Source organism: Artemia sp. Qi Xiang Cuo, chromosome 17, assembly GCF_049724085.1.
Source record: "Artemia sp. Qi Xiang Cuo chromosome 17, ASM4972408v1, whole genome shotgun sequence".
NCBI lineage: Eukaryota > Metazoa > Arthropoda > Branchiopoda > Anostraca > Artemiidae > Artemia > Artemia sp. Qi Xiang Cuo.
The window spans coordinates 7,084,971-7,109,529 of NC_142810.1; the positions used below are offsets into that span (position 1 = coordinate 7,084,971).

Below are 24,559 nucleotides of genomic sequence, written 5' to 3' on the forward strand. Positions count from 1 at the left end.
GATGAAACGTTTGAAAACGTTATTTTCTCTAATCTCGACTTTATTCAGATCCTTTTCATCTCTGTAATACTTAAAATAAAAGTTCAAAATAGGGATAAAATCCTTTTTAATAGACAGTGTATAGAAAATTCACAAAAAATACCAGATATTTCGGTCACATATACAGTGACCGAAATGTCTGTTATTTTTTGTGAATTTTCTATACACTGTCTATTAAAAAGGATTTTATCCCTATTTTGAACTTTTATTTTATCGTCATGGAAAGGCAGTGTGGTCTCCGAAATTATCTCTGTAACACTTGAAGAAACGTTTGAAAACGTTCGTATCCCTAAGTTTGATTTTACTCAGATTCTTTTTATCCCCAAAAAAATTTGAAGAAACGTTTGAATATGTGCTTCTACATAAATACAATCCTACTCAGATCCCAGTCATCTCCCAAACATTTGATGAAACGTTTGAAAGCGTTAGTTTCCCTAATCTTGATTTTCCTCAGATCCTTTTCATCTCTATAACGCTTGAAGAAACGTTTGAAAATGTTCGTATCCTTAAGTTTGATCTTACTCAGGTTCCTTTTATCCCCAAAAAATTTGAAGAAACTTTTGAATACGTTCCTCTACATTAATACAATTCTATTCAGATCCCTGTCATCTCCCAAACATTTGATGAAAAGTTTGAAAACCTTAGTCTCCTTAATCACGATTTTGCTGAGATCCTTTTCATCTTTATAATATTTGAAGAAACATTTGAAAACATTTGTCTCCCTAAATATGATCTTGCTCATATCCTTTTCATGTTCTAAGCATTTGAAAAAACGTTTGAAAATGTTCCTCTACATAAACACAATTTTGCTCAGGTCCCTTTCATCTCCCAAACATTTGAAGAAATGTTTGAAACGCTCATTTCCCTAATTCCAATTTTTCTCTGATCCTTTTCATCTCTATAACATTTGAAGAAACGTTTGAAAAAGTTCGTTTCCCTAAATCAGTTTTCTCAGTTTCTTTTCATCTCTAGAAAATTTGAAGAACACTCATTTCAAGATAACACATAAAATATAATGAAAAAAGGCATATAATCAAAATCCACAGTATTTTCCCGCAAAGAGTAGAGTTTGAGGGGCTGGAGAAAACCAGTCCTGAACATGAGTAACATCACTCTAGATGTTTTAATGTAGATGTAGGTATCACAAGTACCATAATAAAGATAATGAAAAGGTAGGAAAATAGAAATTAAAAAGAAAAAAAAACAAGGAAATTAAAGAAATAATAAGAGCCAGATGATGAGTAGATAGGAAAAAGTTCGACGGAGTTATATAATTACTCCAGAGGGATTGTGCCTTTTTTAAGTTTTCAATAATTTTAAAGTTTTTATAATCAAGTTTTCAATAATTAAGTTTTTAATAATTTAAGTTTTCACTAATTAGATTTTCAAAGATTCTAAAAAAATATCTTTTCGGTGATATTCGGAATATGACAACAGTCAACTGCAAACAACCTTTAGACTTCTTTATTTCGTTTTCCGTTTACGTTTACGTTTTACGACTACATTTACGTTTTTTTGTTTACGTTACACGTATGCCCTCTTTGCAGCGACTACGCACTCTTGCAGTCCCCTCTTTGCAGTCTTTGTGATTGTGAAGGCAGCTAGAAGTTGTAAGCATTTAAACTTTTTTACTATTTTAGTATTAAAAATTTAGGAGATTCGATGGTTTTATTATCAAAATGGGTCTCATTAGCAAAGATTGTTGAACTTGCATTTATTGTCTGATTGAGTTTAGTGCTATTACAAATAGATCTCCCAAAAATAAGATAACCCAATTTGTTTGCTTGCCTGATTATTTTTATTTGCATGAAGTATTTTTTTAGAATGATAATCAGATTTCGATCCATATTTGACCCGTGGCAGTTCTGTAGTTCGTCAGGCTTTAATAAAATCGGGACAGGTCCTGTTTTTCACCACAGCATAGCATTATATATAATTGAGACTAATTTCGTAGTTTTATAGATTTGAATAAAACCTTGGTTAATCATAAAATTAGATTAAAGAATCACTTAATTAGCAACTATTAAATGAATATAATTTTTGGATTGGAAGCTCCTGATTTTATTTTATATATTTTTTATTTGGTTATTTTGAATTTATTTGGGATTTTTTTTTGTTACCATACGGAGAGTTGAAGAGCCATTTTATTAATCCTGTATCTGGAGATGGTATTATTTATTTATTGTTGAGTATATAAGCCCACACACGAGTTATTCTCACCGTGGGTCATTAATTTTTTGGGAAACATTTTTTATTGATTAATAAAGAACTTGAACTTCGCTTCTCACTTAAAATGAAGAAAAAATTAAATAGAGGAGTACGACAAAGAAGAAGAAAAGCTATAGCAAGTTAAATTATTATACAACATCGCGATGTTAGCCCTAAAAACATCAAATAACAAGCAAGTTCTACTTTATACTGAAATTCTACTTCGTTGTATTTCACTCCACATTATGTTTAGCTGCATTTGATCTTAATTGCAATTATAGTTTTTAATTCATTATAATTGTAATTTGTAGTTTTCACGTCAAAAACTCATTTTGGAACTAAACAGTATTGAAAATAAATCATGTTAATAAAAAGAAAACAAATTCTTCTGAAATTGTTTATTTACTAGAAATCAAAGTTATCCAAAACGAATCCTACAATTAATAATTTCATCTCCATTCACCGATTCTGACTGTACAATAGGCTCCGTTCAATGCAAGTACTACATATATTCTGGGCGCGGAGAGTGCATTTTTATTTAGTTGAGCGTGTTCCTCAATATTCCTTCAAAGTCGAAACTTGATGCTAAAAAAAAAACTAATAGGCTACCATGCTTATCTAATGTAAGAATCCTTATATAAAAAAAAAAAAATTAGCGTCATACTGAATTACTGACCTAATGCAAGAAATGCAGATATTGAAAAAAAGGAAAAAAATCCCGAGAATTTATTTACTCGAAACCAAAAATTATCTGAAAAAATTCTACAATTTATAATTTCAGCTCCATGCACATCCGATTCTGACTGTCCAATAAGCTCCATCTGTTCCGGTAGCCAGTGTATAAATCCATGCGATCAGCCTGGATCTTGCGGTCTAAACGCGGTGTGTGACGTCGTCGGATTTGAGAAGTCCTGTTCATGTCCTGAAGGTTTTACTGGTGACGCTCGAATTGAGTGTATGCGAATGCCATCTGTCTGTCGCACTAATGCGGATTGTAAAGGTATCGCTTGCAAAGATGGAATGTGTATGCCGGGCTGCAAGGTGGATAATGACTGTGCTTTAAATGAAAAATGTGTAGATGGCGACTGCATGTGTAAGTTTTTTACGACTTTTAAAAGAATTGAAAATTGAGTCTAATCACATCATTTCTGTTAAAAAAAGAAGGGGAAAAAATACTAACTGGCAGGATGCCAAAACGTGTTTATTTTTACTGTGCTTAAATACACAAAAATCTACAAAATTAGTTGGTGAGGAGATGAAACATCCGGGGCGTTTTTATTTTATTAAATATTTTTTTGGGGGTTAAATTAACAAACTAATTATTTTTTATTCTACATATTTGTGTTCACGCTACTTGATTGCTGTGAAGTCGCGTAGAAGTTGTATTCTTTGACTCGTGAAGTTGAAACTTCATTTTGTACAAATGGTGACATATACCTTTTTTCTTTCTTTATTTATTTTATTTAGCAGCACGTAGAAAGAAAGATGGATAGAATGTTTTTTAAGTATTTTTTTTTTTATTTTGTTCACCAAGAAATACTGCAAATATGTCGTAAAGTACCATGGACATCAGAATAAAAATATCTTTTTTTACTCCTGGATCTATTTTAGGTCTATTCATATCTGAAAACCGCAATTAAAAAAAAAAGAAAAGAAATCTTGGTTGTTTCAAAATTATGAGGCTATTAGAGCAGTCACATTTGATCAGTGTTGCCACGTTAAACTGTGAAGACAAATAAGCGAAATTAAATATCTAAATTTGGCAACGTTTCTTATTCGTAAAAAATACAAACATTAACCATCTTTTGACTCCCAAAGCAAACTACACAGAATATTGAGCATCAAATCATCATAAACGTAACATTCAAAGGTCAAATTTTCATAACAAAGAAATACATTTAGAAACAACAGCCGGATTTATGGCCGAAGAGAAACAATACGAGGAATAAGTGGCCCGTGTACAGCAAGGCATCTTCAGCTTTAAAAACAAAAACAAAAACTAACTAGAATCTAAAACTAAAATAATATGAATGAATATATATATAAAACTAAAACAGATTAACTAATATATACACAATTAATACTCGCATATACAATTAACCAGCTACTTCTATGAAACCACAAAAGCAACTGCATTATAAATATAAACTTGTCTTAATTATTCTGTTGAGAAATAATCCTACGGCTAGCATTTAATGCTGCCAATCTTTTTTTTATTTTATTTGTTTTTTTTTTCGCCATTTTTCGTAAGTTTAAATACCTGTTCAGATGTATGGTGTTCATGAATAATTAATGGATACTAGCTGAAATAGACGCACCAATATTAAGTTTTACAAGCAAGATTGTTAGTAATAAATTGTTCACGTTTTATATATTTTCCATTTCTGAGCTATTTGTCCACTGTTTGGTCGCTTTTCTACCGTCACGTGTACCATATTCGTTATAATGAAAAGATTTTTTTGTTGTATAATTACTATACATTTATATTTGTAATGTGTGTTAGATATATTTGTTCCAAAATATTTACCAAAAACTAAGAAGAGTATAATTTTAAATTTTAAATAAAATTTATTGTGTCTAAATTAGAATATTTATATATAAAAATAGATAAAAAAAATAATTAAAGCTATGGTATAATATGCTATGCAATTTATTGTCTCTTAATATTACTCCCAAATAATATTCTATATATATTTAGATCATTCATGATATTGTTGATATATATTTGTATATTTTACAAATATTCCATAAATTTTTATCCACTTTTCGTAAGTTTTTTTGAAGTTTTCACTATTTAATTAGGACCAGGCTCAAGCTTGGTTAATTTATAGATACTTTCTGTGGTTTATTAATATAGTGATAATTTCGGTGGTTATTTTTAAAATACATATATTTATTCATTTCTGCTTATAGTGACATGCCGAATGGATAACGATTGTTTCCTAGGCCATATCTGCAGCTCAAATAAGTGTATTATTGGCTGCCGAGGAAATGAGGACTGCGCCTCCTCTCAGGCGTGCATAGGGTCCAAGTGCCTCAGTCCATGCAAGGAGGACAGCTGCGGGCCAAGCGCTTTATGTACAGTTATTAGTCACCGACCTCAATGCATTTGCCCTGACGGTTTCATTCCCAACCCAACCGCCTATCTGGGTTGTGCCAGGGAGCCAATTATGTGTGCAACCGCTAGTGATTGTGGCAGTGGGTTTATGTGTATGGAAAAAACTTGTAAACCCATTTGTGCATCAGATACTGACTGCTTGAGCAGTGAGAGGTAAGCTCAGTTTAATCTCAGTTTTTGCGTACTAGCAGAGACAAATATTATTAGAAAAAGTTGTAAAAATTAATAAAAATTAAAAAGTTAAAAAATTAACAAAAAAGATCAAAAATAATGTAACCTAACGAAGCTGCTTTCTCCCATTATTTTTGTATAGGGGAATAACGATTTTAAGTAAAGCTAAGAAATTGGCTTAAAATATACATTTTCATTGTGTAAGAATGTTTTTGTTTATAATACAATCTGTTCTGAGGGACATAGCAGTAAAAAAGTTCTCACAATGTCAAATGTCTTTTAGGGTAAAAGGGAGAATATGAAAAGGGACGGTTAACGGGAAAGTCCATATTAATTTGCTAATTTTTTTTTTGCTATACAACCGAATTTTCTGACGAAATTTTTTGTTTCAATTACTCGCAATAAGACTCTTCGCTTACAAATTGTAACAATGATTCGTTTTACGATTTTGATTCGCTATGGGATGACTCATTTCTTTTTCTTAATGGGTAAGTAATTGCAGAACAAGATTGAACCTGATAACCCAGTGAAATTCACCTCGCAAGGGCTTCAACAATTAAAGTGCCTACATCATCAAATCCGGGGGAGGGGGCTGCAGCAAAGGTATTAGAGAAGGCAAGCATCAAAAGCCAAGTCAATTTATGTATTTTTTAGGCTTTACAAATTAATTTAAATAGCAAATTTCTTCTTTTTTTTTGAAGAAACACCTGTAGGACTTTAAACCACAAGTAAATATTACAGATTAAATACACAAACTCGGAATATGTCTAACCGGAGGGGGGAGGGGATAATCATAAACTAACTGAGGAGGGGGTACTGTATTTGATTAAAATTCAATATAATATTTTGATATTTAATATAGTAATATTTTTACACTCCTTTTAATTTTAATTCTCTAATGTTTCATGAGTAGAATGAGGCCTACGTTTTAGATAGCTAAATTCCCACGTTAATTTCCTTCACTGGTTTAGTGAAGGCAAAATTTCATTTGCCCCCCCCCCAGAAAAAATTGCAGGTATAAGGCACGTTTCTCAAGATTCCATCAAATAACTGTAATGTACAAGTGAGCAAGGAGCAAAAAGCTTCCATTTTTTTCCGATTGCAATGCTCCCAAATTGTTTCTTTTCTCAAGTTTTTCCTTATTTTTCTTTCTTCTTTTTTTTTTGATTGTGTGTTTTATTCATGCATATGTTTTGGTTTGTGGTCAATCCTTATATCTGTAGTTTGGTCTTTCTGACCGTTTATATTTTAAAATTTTGACTAATATTTTCAATTGTTTTCATTCAATTATTAATGTTTTTTAATTTTTAAGTAAAAGGGCTGATGTGGAATTCCTGTTTTTAAAAGACACTGCGCAATTAATTCCTATCCTCACTTTTTAATGTTTAAGATAAGAAAAAAAAGGTAAAACAACTAAGATGTTTTTTTTTTTTTTTTTTTTAATAAACAATTTCGTCTTGTGGGTCGTAAATGAAATTTCAACCGCAAAAGTTTCAAATTTACAATCACTAGCAGTATATTGAAATTTATTTTGAATTTGAATGTATGACTTTTTTTTTAGGTGTGCTGAGAATGGAGTGTGTCGTCCAGTCTGTCGGTTCGATGACGATTGCCGAAGCGGTGAAATATGCGGTGACAGTTCGCTCTGTATACTTGGTTGTCGTTCGGATGACGAGTGTCCCAGTGAAAGAGCCTGCATCAATGCTAAGTGCAAAGGTAAGATGCTACTACTACTTGTCATTGCAAAGGTATGATGCCTTAAAACACGTTGCTGCCATCTATAACTACCTAAAAATTTACTAGTACTTAGTTGTTTTGAAGGGGATAAAGAGATCGTAGGGAGCTTTATATATCATACTGCTAAAAAAAATATATATTGCTGGCTACAGTGCCTATTTTGTCTACTGGAATTAATAAAAACGGAAGAAATTGTCTGGTGTATTCTGTAAATTATTACTTGGTGAAAATACTTGTTCTGATGCACCACTTTAACAATATTGCACCACTTTAACAAAGATGCACCACTTTAACAATAACAATAAAAAAACAATATAAATTTCGATGTGTCCAACATGATACTGATACTATGGCGTTTTATTGTCATCTTGTTTTCCCATGAACAAAACAAACATTGTTTTCCACTGAGATGGTGGACTAGAACATGTTTATCAGTTTCTTAATCAAACATTTCTGAATCGACGGATCAGTTTGGATGGGCGAATTCACAGTCTGTCCACAAAAGTTTTAGGTACTTTTACTGCTACAAAGGTAAGGTAATTCAAACATAAGGTACCACTACAAAAAACTGAAATATGCCTATCGACCGAAGTATATAATTGATTTGATGGGGATGGCTATAACTTGGCAATCTGCCAGAAGTGTTTTTCATATTTCTGCCAAACGAAATAGGAAATAAAACCTAATGTCCTACTTGTGTCTCTGACTGCCTGGACATGATTATGAAGTCTTCTTGGGACGTGGAGAGTCCCTAAGCTGTTCATCTACCAGAAGGGATATTTGGAAACTTACCAAACTGGGCGAGAAATAAGAGGTGACGTTTAGTTATGCTTTTCAGGAATCAGAACATAAAACAACTTCTGAAAGGACGGTCTTAACGTAAATACTTTCTAAGATCTCACTGGCTATACACGACGTTTGATAAAAAAAAAAAAAAAAAGTAAGGAAAAAGAACCTATTAGAAAAAGAAAAAGATTAAGAAAAAGATTACGTGAATTAATTACGTGATTGCGAGAAAAAATTAAGAAATAGAAAAAGTGATTTTCAGTCAGTTGTAAGAAAATCAAAAAGACAAATCAGATATTTTGGCCGCTTGCTTCGTATTTTCACTTTTTTCAACTGGTGTCATATCACCCTCGTTTCTCGGTTAAAAAAAATTTTTTTTTATGAATTTGGGAGATAGTCAATAGTTGATGATGATTGCCGAACTGTGGAGATATGTGGCAACAGTTATGTTTACTTGGCTGTCGTTCAGATGGTGAATGACTCAGTGAAAGTATCAGTGATAAGTGTAAAATTAAGATGCCACGTACAAAACTGATGGCAGTGGCAAAATGATACCGTTGCAAAACCTGCCACTATACGACACATCGCCTCAGAAGTAAAAAATGTGTCAATTATGCGTTAGGTTCGACCATCTCGTCTAGCCCTTTCACTAGCCCTTTCATTCCAAATATGGTTCTATAAAGTAGTAAAATCCCCGAAATTAAATACTTCGTATCAGATAAATAGTAAAGACGGAAATCTTTATCTCAAATAATGGGTCAAAATCATCTTTATTATTAAATAAGGGGCCCTAATGAGGTGGGACTAACGAAATGCGACATAACCTTTTGGCTGAAATTTAGCGCCATGGGAACACTGCTCCATACGAGAGGAACAGTTTTCCAACGTTTATTTATTTCTCTTTTGTTGCGTAACCGAATGCCAAAAGATGCAGATATTCAAGATAAAATTTTATCTAGATTTTAATTGGTCATTTGAGAATAATGATTGCTCATGAATGAAGTAGAACGTTTCCCGAAAATTCTAGCTTTATTTTAAGAAAATCCCCACTGGGTCATAATCATCTTTACTAGACAAGGGGGGATAATAGGAGAGGATTAACAAAACAGAGGTTCTTAAAGATCTCTAGGCTTCTGTGTATACTGCAGATTTGATATTTGGATGTGCATGAATTTCAGCAGGCTTAGCTTTCTGTCAGGTAAATGTAATTCATGATAGTGTGAAACCAATGCATTGTTCAGATTTATCATCAGACTAGTGCCATCTAGAATTCATACAGCGACGACACTCAGTTGTTTTTACTTGACAGCATTTGCCAGCTCTTGGCAGAACTTGGCTTAAATGTACATATCTAATTCTTTCAGATAAATGTAAATCCTCACCGTGTGGAGCTAATGCCTTGTGTAATATGGAGCTTCATCGTCCCGTCTGCACATGTCTGAATGGGTTAGAAGGAGACCCCAATATTGCTTGTCACCATCCACTTACTACCTGTAAACAATCTTCTGACTGTTTATCTGATGATTTCTCCTGCGTTGATGGATTCTGCAGATCAGTTTGTACAAGGTAAGTTCTTAACAACCACACATTCATCTTAGTTGAGTGGATGGCACACTGGATTTGCAATCCCATGTCCTTCGTGACGTGGATTTGAATCCTAGTATCGTCGATCTCAAGTCTTACTCACTTGATTGACAAATTAATACTGTATACACCAATGCCGACAATATAATGACAATTTTACAGTTATACTAATTTCTTGTTTCGCTTTTTCTTTGTTTTTTTTTATTTTTTTATTGTTGTCACCATCCACTTACCACCTGTAAACAATCTTCTGACTGAGTAACTGATGATTTCTCCTGCGTTGATGGGCTCTGTAAATTAGTTTGTGCAAGGTAGGTTCTTAACAACCACATAACCACCCTAGTTGAGTGGATGGCACACTGGATTTGTAATCCTATGTCCTTCGGGTTGTAGGTTCGAATCTTGGAATCGCCGGTGTCAAGTCTTTGATTGGGATGAGGGTCAGTGGTATTACTCTGCAAGCTCAGACGCCTAGGGCGTGGAGGCAATAGGCCTTTGAGGCATAAGCCTCGATCCCGATGGGTCCACCCCGCCATGAATTACATGCCATGGTGACATTATATACAAATATGCACATCATAAGGCCTGTTTAAATATTATTTCTGGTCAAATTATTAAGTTAATTACTGAAACTAATCACATAGAAGAATTTATTCTTCTATTCTTCCTTGAAAATTTCGGAAAGGAGGAGATGCATTTTGACAAAAAAGCAAAAAGGGGCAAACTTTACAAATGTTATAAGAGAAATCCCGACATTTTAAGAGGTCATGGCCCTGGAACCCCTCTCCCCTTTTCCAGACTCTGGTGTGTTTTATTTTGTGGACTATTCACTTCCATTAAGCTTTGCTTCAGGTTTCATTATGTTATTTGTTAATTAATAAACTCCTACTTCTTAAAAAAATAACATCTGTTGTTTGTAGATCTTGATATTCCCATTCTAGTATTTTTTTCTATATATTTTTTTTATTTGCTTATTCGATTTGTTTAATTATCTCTTTTTATATATAATTTTAAATCAATCTGTGTTTAATTTTATGTATTTATTTGTTTTCATCCTAATTCTGTTTTCTTATGGTGTTATTTCTAACAAGTCATTAATTTGCTGTTATTGTAGCGACCAGCAATGTCTGACAGATGAGAAGTGCCAAAATGGAGCTTGTCATGCTGTATGTAATAGTGACGAATCTTGTACTGAAGGAGAAATATGCTCTGAGCGAGTCTGTGTTGCTGGTTGTAGAACAGAATCAGCTTGTCCTAGTAATCTTGCCTGTATTAATGGGAAATGTGATGGTAAGCAAAGAATTGTGTTTTTTATCGTTATAACTTTCTTCTTCTTCACTAGACATCGTGTTTAAGTACCAAGGACATCAAAATAAACCTTCTTTTGCCCCCAGGGCCCTTCTTAGGTCTATTCATTCCTGAAAACTGAGGTTTTCTAAGATTCTCCTTTTGATTTTTTCCAAAACTACGAAGTTTTTAGGGTTCTACCACACGTTCGTCAGTGTTGCCACGTTTAATCGTGAAAATAAGTAAACTTAACTAATTAGTTGAACTTGACAACGCCTGTTGTCCGTAAAAACTAAACAGTAACAGTTGATTCCTAAAGGCAACTACACCTTCAAAGATAAGCTATACCCCCTTTAAATGTATAGTGCCTCAAGTTTTACCTTTATTTGCTTAATTTACACGTTTCTTTGTTTTAAATTTGACGCCCGCTACCACCAAGAACTTCATTGCTGCATATGGAGGTCTTTTTCATCAAAAGCTGAATCAGCTGAATGCATTTGATTGCCTGTATTTGAAAAACTGAATGCATTTGATTGCTTGTATTTGAAAAGCTGAATTCATTTGATTAATTGTATTTGAAAAGCTGAATTCATTTGATTACTTGTATTTGAAAAGCTGAATGCATTTGCTTACATGTACTTGAAAAGCTGAATGCATTTGATTGCTTGTATTTGAAAAGCTGAATGCATTTGATCGCTTGTATTTGAAAAGCTGAATGCATTTTGCTTGTATTTGAAAAGCTGAATCTTGCATTTTTCTTGTTTCTTAAGACATAAATGGTCTTATAAGTTTCTACTTTACCAGTTCAAACATTCAGATTTCGTTTTAACTATCCTTGGTACCTAAGTATTTATCTAGTCTTGATTTATTTTTCTTGATACCGTCTTCGGAAATAATACCGGGTAGGAAATAAGAATACTTCTGTGGAAATATTTTCTGGATATAGATCAATATGTCCTGAGCGAATATATATTGCAGGTTGTAGATCAGAGAATGTATATTATGGAAAAAGGATGTATTATCTTATGAAAATACGTCACGAAGACTCACTAAAAAAAAGAAGAAAAGATTAATATTTATGCATGTTTTTTTCATAACTAGCGGTGAAGAAAAAAAAGGAATAAAAGGAAAGAAAAAAGAGGATACGTCAGTACTGCCTATGCAAAAAATGTGATTTTCCTTGTTGTTCAATGTGTGGGGGGGGGGGGGGGCTGTAACTTTCAAGTATGGGGTTTTCGACAATTGTGATTCTGATGGTTCAGTCATTTCAATCCAACACTATTTCTGAGGGTTTTCAGGCTGTATTGCTAAATTTTCATAAAATTATTTCCTCAATAAATTTTTACCATTAAGATTAATCGAAATTATAGTTATAATTTCTGATTCAGCTTCAAATGGAAATTTCTGACTTGAGTGTTTTTTGTTTCAGACAGGTTTTTAAAGTATCGGCTACTATGGACTGAACTTCATTCTTTACTAGGTTGTGGCAATTATTGCAACCATGATGCTCTGAATAGATATAATTTATTTGTAACTATGCATTTGTGGGTATCATAGGTTATGCTTAGTATGTGGTTGGGGTAGGTCTTTGAAAGTAATAGACCCTGAAAAGGCACAGACTTTAACAACCCGAGTCTACTTAATGTAAGTAAAAAAAAACAAAGTGTAAGATGAATTTGATGTTTAATATCTTGAAGTCCTTTTAAAACTGATTTTACTATTCAAGATAAATCAACACAAAATTATCAAAGCAAAAACCATTTTTCTGAAAACACAGATTATTTGAAGGCATAGAAAAACTGATAAACAAGCAATAAAATGATCTCAAAGAGAACAGATAAAACGTCTTGCAAAATATTTCAAACAGAGGTTTAGCAGAAAAGACTTGTCAAACCTTAACAATTCCGGATGATGTTTGTATTTGAAAACCTAGTCATTAGGTCTTTGGCTTAATTCTTCTTGTTACATGTTGGGTTTATGCATTCATTTCCTTCTAATATATATATATATATATATATATATATATATATATATATATATATATATATATATATATATATATATATATATATATATATATATATATATATATATATATATATATATATATATATATATATATATATATATATATATATATATATATATATATATATATATATATATATATATATATATATATATATATATATATATATATATATATATATATATATATATATATATATATATATATATATATATATATATATATATATATATATATATATATATATCACACACACACACACACACACACTCACACTCACTCACTCACACACACACACACACACACACACACACACATACACACACACACACATACATATATATATATATATATATATATATATATATATATATATATATATATATATATATATATATATATATATATATATATATATATATATATATATATATATATATATATATATATATATATATATATATATATATATATATATATATATATATAAATATATAATATAGTATATGTTTTTAAATATATGATTACATTTATTACGTATATTAAGTTATCTTGTAAAGTATTCCATTATATCTAATTCTTTGTTACAATTTTACATCACTTTAACACGTTGTGTTATATTGTATTTTTTGTGATTTCAAATGGTCAAAGGAAGAAACAATCGGAAAGAAGGAAGAAACTACAAAAAAAAGAAGAAGAATCGAAAGCTAAGAATATGCAGCCGTTAAAAAAAGGAAAACTGAAATTTAGAGACAAAAAAAAAGATAAAAAATGATTTGAAAAATAGACTTAGATTATCGACGGAAAAGAGATTTGGCTTAATTAGGGAAATGTCGGCATTACTTGTTAAGTTTCTTCTTTCGCAAAACTTCAAGCTAAGCTCTGAGATAAGACAATAGATTTTGTTAAGCGAAAATGACCAAGCGCCGTCACTCTGTGAACCTGGGCTGGAATATCTGATTGAAAGTCAAATTTTCTGAAGTCATCTTAAAAAATTCTTCAAAAAAGACTACTTCTAATGTCTGTATCAAATGAATGTCGATAATAATTTTTTTTACCAGTGCATTAGCAGGAATTCTTTATTTGTTTTAAATATAATTCTGCCAGCTGGAGAAGTATACTTCTAACTCTGGTTCAAAACCGAAGCGATCAGAACATTTGCATAGGCGTGGAGATTTTTTCTCACCGGTCGACTTGAAATCCGATTGTCAAAGCAAAACCGCCTCCAATGTTAACCTAGCTTGAGGGCTAATTCTTCGTAATATATAAAGAAGAACATGATTAAATATGTTTTATAGTTAAAAAAAACCCAATAACTACTTCTAAATTTCTTCCCATAGATCCATGTGCAGAGGGTGTTAGCAACTGTGGATCCTGTGCCATTTGTGAAGTATCAAACCATATAGCTCAATGTACTTGCCCTGCTGATACAGTTGGTGATCCATTGATAGGCTGCACAACGGCGCCAACAAGATGCTCCGCAAACCGTGAGTGTGGACCAGGAGGCATTTGTGATGGGGGCTACTGCTCGAAGGCCTGCACGAGAAACTCTGAATGTGGTTGTAAATGGAATTGCTTGAATAAGAAGTGTAAACAGCAGTGCAGTATCGATAGTGAATGTCCAACTGTAAGTTCAGTTTAATCGTAATACGAAATTTTTTTGTAACTTTGTTATCTATAACTATAGTATTTAATTTTATCATAATGATTAATTAAGTTGGGCAGTATTAAAACTCGCAATATTAGTGTTTTGTGAAAATCAGCTGGATATAGTTAATTCTCCTGTGGCATGGTAAAAAAATAGTATAATCATGAGCTTTTATGTTAACTTATTGCTCAGTTATCTACACCTTAGAATTAGGGGTGGGTGACAAGACTTTTATAAACGTCCCGAAATTCAAAACTCTTAGGAACTTTTCTAGATTTTTCTTCTTTTTCTCTTAATTTTGTCAAAATAAAAAACTTAAGATTTTGAGTTTTGATTTCAACCATTTGGAATTAAAGAGAAGTCAAATTTTGGTTTGAGAGTTGAATTCGAGTGTTGTCAGTTCTGATGAGAATTGGGTTTCATTCATTTCCAAAAATTTAAGTCGGCCGATGATAAAAGGGGCAATTATTAAAAAAAATCGGAAAATTATAAAGAAATACTGATAAAATTATTCTTCTAAACTAAGAAAATTCCCAATTCTTTGAACAGTTTTTAGATTTTTTCATAATTTTTAATTTGCTCAAAATTATGAATGCCAGTTCTGGTGGGAGTAAAATTTTATTTCAACACTCGGATCTCAAGTCAACTCGTGGACAAACATAAAAACTGGTGAAAATACTGGTTGAACATGGGTACTATTAAAATTTGACTCCTGTCAGTTCTGACATGAGTCGAGTTTCAGTTAGTCTATTTTATGTCGACCAATGGAAAAAAGAGAAATTATTAAAAAAATTGGAAAATTAGAAAAAAAACATTGATTTTTATAAATTCAGAAAATTCCCAATTTCTATTAATTTTTTTTGTAAATTTTATTTTACTCAAAACTATGAATGTCAGTTATGGTGGGAGTCGAATTCATTTTGACAACCAGATCTCAAGTCAACTGGTGAAAAACATGTAATCTGGTGAAAATACTGGTTAAACATTGGAAATTATTTTAACTCGACTATGTCAGTTCTGAGAGAAGTTTCACTTCATTTGCAGGATTTCAAGCTGAACGAAAAGAAAATTATTTTTAACAAATGCAGAATTAGAAGGCAAGACTGGTAAAATTATTCTTATAAACTTAGAAAATTCTTAATCCTTTGAAAAGTTTTATATTTGTTTTGTTTGTAATGTTTAGGTGAAAACAATTGAAAACTTTCAAATAGAGACTGATAAAAAAATCTTTACGAACCTCAGATAATCCCAAGTTCTTAGGAACACTTTAAATTTATTTTGGAATTGGATAAAATTGATCTGAGCACGCATTCTGATTATAAATTAAAAATGAACAATTAACAATACAGAAAAAATAAATAAATGATAAATACCGAAAAGAATAATAAAAATAGTAAAATTTAGAAAAGCTAAAGTACCACTGAAATTAGTATAAAACTGAAATTTGGAATTTCTGAAAGTCGTAAAACTGATATGTGTAATATTAGGATGTTACCTGATTTTTATATGTATCCCGATATAGTTTTACATATATAAATATGTTATGAAAGTTTTTAAACAAGAAGTTTTTTCCTTGAATCAGTTTTTTTTATGTGATGGCCAAAGAGAATGGGTACCTTGTAAGAGTGGAAACTGGCGTTAGTGTTGACAAAAAACCATCAATGCCATCTAACGTTTGGCCACACTTGGCATTTTTTCAAGCTTCATAATCGTTTTTCTGTCAGGAACTGAAATCAGACACTTATTACTAAACTAATTTTACCAACTGCACAAAATAAATTAATTATTCTTACTGTTACGCTGAAAACAAATGCCAAATTGTGTCGCCAAATGTTATATAGCGTTAAGGTTGTTTACCAACACAAGCGTCCGGCCGGATGTCCGGTGTTTCCATTTACTGCCCAAATAAGTTCTCAGAAATAGATTTATATATTAAGTATAGATTTATATATTCTGAAAGATCTGAAACTAAAATGAATCTGTGGTGAAAACGAATTTTTTTTTAGAATCAGTTTTGCCAAAACTACGTTTGTACTGCTGGATGTCGAAGCAATAGAGACTGTCCAACTGATAAAGCTTGTGTCAACCGGAACTGCACCGATCCTTGCAGTGCTGATCCCTCCCCTTGTGGTAAGGGTGCTGAGTGTCGAGTCTCGCGGAGAAGACCTGTTTGCTTATGTCCGACTGGGACCCAAGGTGACCCTGGTAAAGAATGCAAGAAGTAAGTACTGGTATAGCATACCTGTACAGAAGAGGGGGGGAGGGAGACTTTTTGCGTTAAATATGCCGTCGAAAGGTCTATTTACAGAAATGAAGGTATAGTCGTCAGTACCAATAGACTTTACCCCTTCCGCTCAATTAAAATTGTTTTTATATATTCCATTAGTTAAGATAAATGGTATATTTAGGGCAATAAGGGGTATGTGCAGAGAAGCACAGCAAGAGTGAAAATAGATAGGGACTTCTGAAACGGTCTTTAATGATACATTGTTTAAAGGTATTCCCGACTTGAATAAGTTGTATTACGGCATTCGTGGGCACAGCGAAGGGTATGGTGGGTAGATCTTCTCTGATGAAAATGAGGTGTTGAACAGGGACCTAATATTGTAAAAATCTGGGGGTGGGGGCCAAAGTTGGAGCTAATTTTCCCAAATCAAGTGAAAATGACTGTAACAACTTAAAAAAATACTTTGAAAGTACTATAAAGGTTCTTTATAGTATTATATGTAGGTAACTTATAGCATTATAAAGGTAAATGTGTACTAAAAACTGATCTGTCTCTGTTGATACTTGAATTATGCAGGTTTATCATAGTTGACAAGATTTTGGCCGATACTAATTCACATCTGGGATTCCTTTCATATAGTAAAAAGGCAACATTTCAATGATGCAACTATTGAAAACCTCGTTGTATCACAAAACCACCTTAACCCAACACAGCTGCGAACACTGCTCCTCCAGCAATCTATTCAGAGTTTTATTCTTTACTCCTTCCATGAAGATCCATTTTTCTTTAAATCCTTTCTTACTATCTCTTTCCATCTCATTCGAGGAAGTCCTGCTTTCTATTTGGGCCCGGGTGGATTTCACAAATATTAAGACATCTAATTAAAACCACAACAACAATATAACAAACAAGCTCTGTAGCTGGAAATGGAGCAAGAGAAATACTCCTTTGAGTAGACAAGAACACAGATTCAAGGGTACAAGAAGTCAATGAAGTATGGAGTTTTATAGGAGAAATAGAGTACATAGAAATAATTTCTAGAGTCTAAAGCGCAGCAAAAGAATTTATTCTTCTGAGCAGAAGACTGCACAATGCCAATGAAACAAGGTCTCAAGAGGCTATAGAGTTTTCTTACTCATGAATGTGAAATTAAAGGGGGCTGGAGGATCACTCTTGTTTTAAAATATTATTTACAGAAATTTTTTAAATAAATTTTAACTTCTTAGAAAGAGATAATGAAGGGATAAGGTATTTTTGGGGGAAGAGGGTAGGAAAAGAAACGAAAGCCAATCATCAGTTAAAGTTAAACATAAGATAATCATCCTGTCAATTTATTTGTCTCTTGATTTTACGGCTTCATTAAGGCGAGAAATTGTGACGGGGAGGATTGGGGGAAGTGTGTAGATCTAGAAAATCATCTCCCCCTCCTCGTCTGAGTTAAAACATGAGTTATAACAAAGAAAAACACGTTTTGAAGATATTAAAACTTCGTAAAGGCTTTTTATGTTTTATATATTAATACTTTAACGGGGAGGGAGATGTTGCTATATATTAATATATATATATAGCAACTTACATATTAATATATATATAAGTATATATGTTAAAGTATAATATATATATTTTATATATTAATACATTGACGGGAGGGAGATGTTGCTATATATTAATATTTATAGCAACTTATATATTAATATATATAAGTATAAATGTTAAAGTATAATATATGTTTTATATATTGATACTTTAACGGGGAGGGATATGTTGCTATATATTAATATATATATAGCAACTTATATATTAATATATATATAAGTATATATGCTAAAGCATAATATATATGTTTTATATATTAATACTTTAACGGGGAGGGAGATGTTGCTCCAGATCTACCCCTCCTCTATATAACAGATCATTAATCTGTACTCCCAAGTAAAATGTTTGTCCTATGATCATCCTTTCCGTGTATTAATTTGTTACTTTCTTTTACTTTGTTTACTTTTTACTTTGTTACTTTAGTTACTTAATTTGTTTTGTTACTTTCGTGTACTGCTTTGACTAGATAAGAAACTTATATTTGTTTTACAGGTATGAATGTACCTCCAATCGAGATTGTGACCTGAACAAACGTTGCTCAAATGAGAAGAAATGCGTGAATCCTTGCGAAGAGAATGGTGCCTGTGGATTGAATGCGGAGTGCAAAGTTGCTTTTAGAAAAGCACAGTGCGCATGCCCACCGGGATATTTTGGAAACCCTTTTGTTGATTGCAAGCCAGGTAAAAAAAAAAAAAAAAATCTGCTAAATATATGAAGAAAATCACCAAAAGAAAGTCTCCTTGGCCCATTGACTTGCAGATTTAGTCGTCAAGCCCTTTGAAAAACAAGTTTTTGCCCTTTTTAGGTCCTATTTTCAGGTAACCATTATACTAATTATAAATACACTGTCTACAATTAGGGTACTCCTCTCCTCCAAATCACCAAAATAGAGTTACATTGCTCAAAACTGGGGAAACTTCCGCCACTAGCCATTTCCCAGGGGGTCACATTTCTTGGGGAAAGTGGTGAATTAAAAAAATATTTGTATAAGTAAAATAATTGAACATATGGCGGAAGTCAATATATATATGTAGTTAAAGTATCTAGGTTAAAAAATTTAGCACAAAATTTGAAATAATAAAAACCAATAGCTTTATGTGGGTGGAATTAAAAATAACTTGTTCGGAAATTGCCCAATGGACGAACAAATAAACTTTCAAATGGAGGAGGTGTATATGCAAAGAGGAGGTGACTGGGTCCCTCCGAAGGGCCGACACTTAAGTATTTTCCCCCAGTTTTGTGTATAATGTACCCATTTTATTACCCATTATTATAAGCCCATTATAATGCATTTTATATGACCAAAGTTGATAAATTTCAGATGGAAAGTGGGGGTTGGGTCTGATTTCACTTTATAAAAAAACCTCACAGAAATTTCAATTTATTGTAATAAACTTAAATTTAGTATTAAACAAATACCAGCTGAATCATATATTTCAAGTTTTATACAAGGTTGAGTTTTTTTTCCAGTAGGAACCAATATTTAAATTTTAAATTTAACCAAACTGTTAATTAGTAATAGTTCATGAAAATATTAACTAATTTTGATTTTTTCTTTGTTTTCTTCTAAAAAAAGTGAAGTCAATTAAATATACTTTGTCCAATGTACACACAATTAAGAGGGTTATTAATGCTAGACACAGGGCCATTCCTAGGATTTTAGTTGAAGAGTGAGAAGGGAGGATATTCAACGACGGAAGGTTTTTTTGCTGTCATATAACCGAAAAGGTGTAGACTTGTATATAAGTAATATAAGTATATAAGTAATACCTTTGTATATACCTTTTTTGTAACACCTTTGTATATACCTTTGTATACCTTTGTATGTATGTAATACCTTTTATTGAAGGAGGGGGGAGGACTCAAACACATTGCAGGTGAGAGAAACTGGGTCAGTAATGATTAAAGTAAATCCTATTAATCATCCTTAGTGAAAGCAAAAAGGGAAGAAAAAATAGGAATAGAGACATTTTTTTTGACGATTTTGAAACTTTCAGCATTTTCAACACATAACTTCATTTGTGAAAAGAAACTTTCGTATTTTTCTATGCAAAATTCTGGTTTTCGGGGGGGGGGGGGCACTTTTCTGCCAATCTTTTTAAAATTAAACCTCATCCCCAGGTAAAGAGTCATGTCAAAGATAGTTCTGTCTATACTCTAGTCTATTTGTGGTACACCATGAACCCAGAGCAATCAAAGGCTCCTGCTTCTGGAACATATGTTACAACCCCTTAATACTTTTTCCTAGCACAACCTTGACAAGCACTCAACACTCATTTTCAGGGTCATAAGCAGGGGATGTTTAGACTATGCTAACCTTGGTATCTCAAGAATTTTATTATTTGTCCAAGATTCCTATACTCCTCATACAATTCACTCATTTTCCCAAAATTGTTCCCTTAGAAATTGAATTTTTGTGTATGTACGGCAGTAGCACTAATTCTGTTCATGTGACGCTAACGAAAGGTCATAGCCAACTGGGAAATTATTTGGTCTGGGGAAAAAATAAATTGTCTAAACATTAAAACAAGGCGAATTATGTTATTATTATGAACTTGAAATTTCGAAAGAGTGCCTGGACACAAAGCCCCCTTTCCCCCTGCGCTGAGCTATTCAATGGGACTGGCACAAGCTTACCTGGGTGCCGTGGCTGGGAGGGGGCCTTGGCTGGGGGGTTACCCATTTTGATCAGATTTTTCTCTTCGATTTGACTTTTTTGTATATTTTTGAGTCTGGAAAGGGCTCTGTAATTAATTTTTCCCCGGGCGCCAACAGCCCTAGGAACTGGTCTGCTGCTGCGTACATTCATGTTACTGTATCATTCAAGTTATTATTTTTCTACCAGTGCGTTTTTTTTCAGATGTGGACGAATGCCAGAAAAACCCATGTGGAGCCAATGCCAAATGTACTGATACAGTTGGTAGTTATGTCTGCACATGTCTGCCTGGCTGTCGTGGCGATCCATTCAGTGGCTGTATTTGTCCCTCGGCTCAGGTTGATCCCTGTAAGGCTGCCAAATGTGGTGTCAACGCAGAATGTAGGATTGAAGGAAACAAAGCAGTATGCTTCTGTCCTGATAATTATCCAGTTGGCGATCCTTCAAAGGAATGTAAGAATATTTTTGTATTTCTTCTATTTATTATATAATTTAATTTTTAGGCTTAATGATATAATCATTTTTTTTAGGAATGTAGCCAGCTTATTGGATGGCAGGGGCGCATCCAAGGGGGAAGGGTACTACCGGATTCAATCTCCAGAAATGTTTCTCTGACTCATAAACTGGTCTTAAAAATATAGATAAAAAATATTACTCCCTCTCCCATATAAAAGAAAAATGTGTTGGTAAACCCTCCTTACAAACAAAAACCATTTTGGCAACCCGCTTCCCCGAACAAAAATCCTGTATACCGCCCTGGTGGATGAATAGCATCAAATGAAAAAGGGAAGAGGGGGTAGAAAATGTTTATAGCCCTATCTACCCTGTGAATCTATGTGATTTATGCACATTTTATAGAAAAATTGGAGAAACATAGAAACAAAACTAAACTTTTGAATCCAGTGTGGTCTCAGAACGTATTTATCAAATTTTGTCTTTAATTGAGACTTCTTAATATCCTATGAGCCAAATAAGGTATAAGAAAAGTGAATTGATAGAACTTACTATACTTTCTATGTTTTTTTAGTATTTGCTACATTGTGTATTATTACTATTCATTTAAAAATATTCATCATTATTTATTCATTTCGAACAAACATGGTAAGATTGACGGCCATACAGTATCAAGAAGGTGCAAGGGGGGGGGGGTCTGTTTCATACAAAGTTCTTCGATAAACTCGTTACCTGTAACGAGTACTGCTACCTGTAATGTTACCGTACTGTTACCGATACTGTTACCTGTAAATTGGACGATATTTTGCAGTTTTAAGCATAGTTGTATTGCTATTATTTAAAAGCGTTGTAGTTGCGTATTTAAAAGAAATTATGAAAGATTACAGCACAGATAAAATAAACCAAAAATAATTTTTTTGCTGCACAAACTGCATAAAAAAAGTCTTTTGCTCATATGATCGGCATTATGAAATTGAAGGCTGGTTCACTAACGACATCTTCGATCTTGTTGCAAAGTTGAAAAAAACATATGCTTAGCAGAGATTGAATCAAAGATATATTACCTGAATAGATAAAAAAAATCTGTAAAAAAATCGTTGCAACACGGGAGTAGGCTAACAGTAAAAAAAAAAAAAATGAAAGTAGGTCGCTAGGAAGGCTTTACAGGAAGTTTGAAATACTCTTGGGAGGGTGTATGCAAATAGGCTTTGAATAGGTTGGGATTGAGAAGGAGCGTGCGTGGCTTTGTTCAGGTGGCTAGAGGCTCCAGTTGAAAACCTCCTATTCCATTTGAAGAGGTGACAGCCGTTCCAAAAAAAAAAGTTTAAATATTCAACGCGAACACAGCAAGTCGGCTCATGATACACTGGGACCCCGCTTACTTCCCTTTTAAAACAATTAGTGTCCCTATTAATAGATATGAATGAGTATTTGACCTTCCAAGATCTTTAACTTAAATATACGAAATTAAATAGTAATTATCTGTTACAGTAAAGACTCATTCACAATGAGATTTTACTAACATTGAGAATTTAGTAACTGCTAATTTGAGCTAATCATATTTATTGTAGAATTTTCTGATTGACTGAGATTTTTAAAATTTATTTATTTATTTATTATTATTTTTTTTTACTAAATGGCCTTAAGAGCAACTGAATAAATGCCTGGCGTCATTTATGTCGTCATCACTATATCATCATTATGTTTAATTATTCATTATTATCATTTGATTTCTCTTCTTGTTTAAAAAACACAGTGGCCAAAGAGCCTGTCAGCCGATAGCCATAGAAAAAAAAAAAAAAAAAAAACTATAACCAAACCATATACTGTTCTGTGAGGACTGGAAGAATACTTTACTCCTTCCCACAATATTCTTGGCTCCCAAAAATTCTACTCCCCTCCGAAGCCCCTTACCTCCTTCAAAAAGAAAAAAAACCACTTCGATACAGTTCCAACTCGATCTCCGAGCCAAGAGAAGGACATGCTTACCAAACTGGATCTATAACAACACGCAAGGCCGTATATAAGGGGGGGGGGGAGGAGAGGAAGGGGTTTGAGCCCCCCCTTTCGAAATTTTTGTCAAACTCGTAAAATACATAACAAAAATTTATATACACACATTTTTCATGCGTTTCTTAAAGTTTTTTTTTGTAACCCCCGTTTTTTTGTAACACCTGGATACGCCCTTGGCAACACGTCCTAGTGTTTAGATATGGTATTGGTTCGCCGGATCTGACCGATTCTCTAAATTATGTAAAATATATATATGATCTTTTTCTTTACCTTGTATTAATCGACTTTTTCCGCTACATAAAATTATTTAGGATCTTCGTAAATCGTCAGGAGACCCTAAATTAAATGGAACTCATTTTTGGAAAACTAATGTTTCAGGTTCTCATCAGAGACTCTTAGAGACTCATCTTAGATGTTTAATAATAATAATAAAAAAAAAAAAAAAAAAAAAAAAAAAAAAAAAAAAAAAAAAAAAACACCGGACGCATCTTTCTTTCAGTCGCTCCGATCTTCTGTATAATTCATAAAGTATAACAAACCGCCTCTTGAATTATTTCTCCAATTTGAACCAATATTGAACCAATGCTCAAATCAACACCAAACACATTTTTCGGTTTTTCTGCCCTCCTGTATAATTCGTGCTGTGTAACAAACCACCTCTTGAATAAATGCACCAATTGCACCAATTTGCAGGAATATTGCACCAATGCTCAAATCAACACAAGACATTTTTTTTATTATAACTGTCGTAGTAATCTCAATTTATAATTCAAAACTAAGAAAATCGATAATATGCTCACATAAATTAATAAATATTAAGAAATAAATTAAAAAAACACAAGATTACAAATTAAAAATCCTAGTAAATCTGCATGAGGTTAGAATCTATGGGCATTCCCCTTCTTCTCCTGATGTCTCGAAATTTTTAGTATTATTCGTATAATTTCTAATATTTCCCCATAATTTTCTAAAGACAAATCCAAGATTAGAGACTCAATGTCACTTTT

General features: G+C 32.6%; 1 protein-coding gene across 1 annotated transcript in view; it reads left to right on the forward strand.

Annotated features, from left to right (window-relative positions):
- Positions 1-24,559, forward strand: part of dpy (fibrillin-like protein dumpy) — a 297,194-nt gene that overhangs the window by 166,147 nt on the left and 106,488 nt on the right. The window contains exons 32-40 of the mRNA XM_089103158.1: positions 3,029-3,340; positions 5,161-5,518; positions 7,098-7,252; positions 9,424-9,625; positions 10,758-10,933; positions 14,300-14,586; positions 16,614-16,828; positions 18,923-19,110; positions 21,291-21,539. Coding sequence (XP_088959284.1) covers positions 3,029-3,340; positions 5,161-5,518; positions 7,098-7,252; positions 9,424-9,625; positions 10,758-10,933; positions 14,300-14,586; positions 16,614-16,828; positions 18,923-19,110; positions 21,291-21,539 — 2,142 coding nt within the window. The remainder of the gene's footprint in view (positions 1-3,028; positions 3,341-5,160; positions 5,519-7,097; positions 7,253-9,423; positions 9,626-10,757; positions 10,934-14,299; positions 14,587-16,613; positions 16,829-18,922; positions 19,111-21,290; positions 21,540-24,559) is intronic.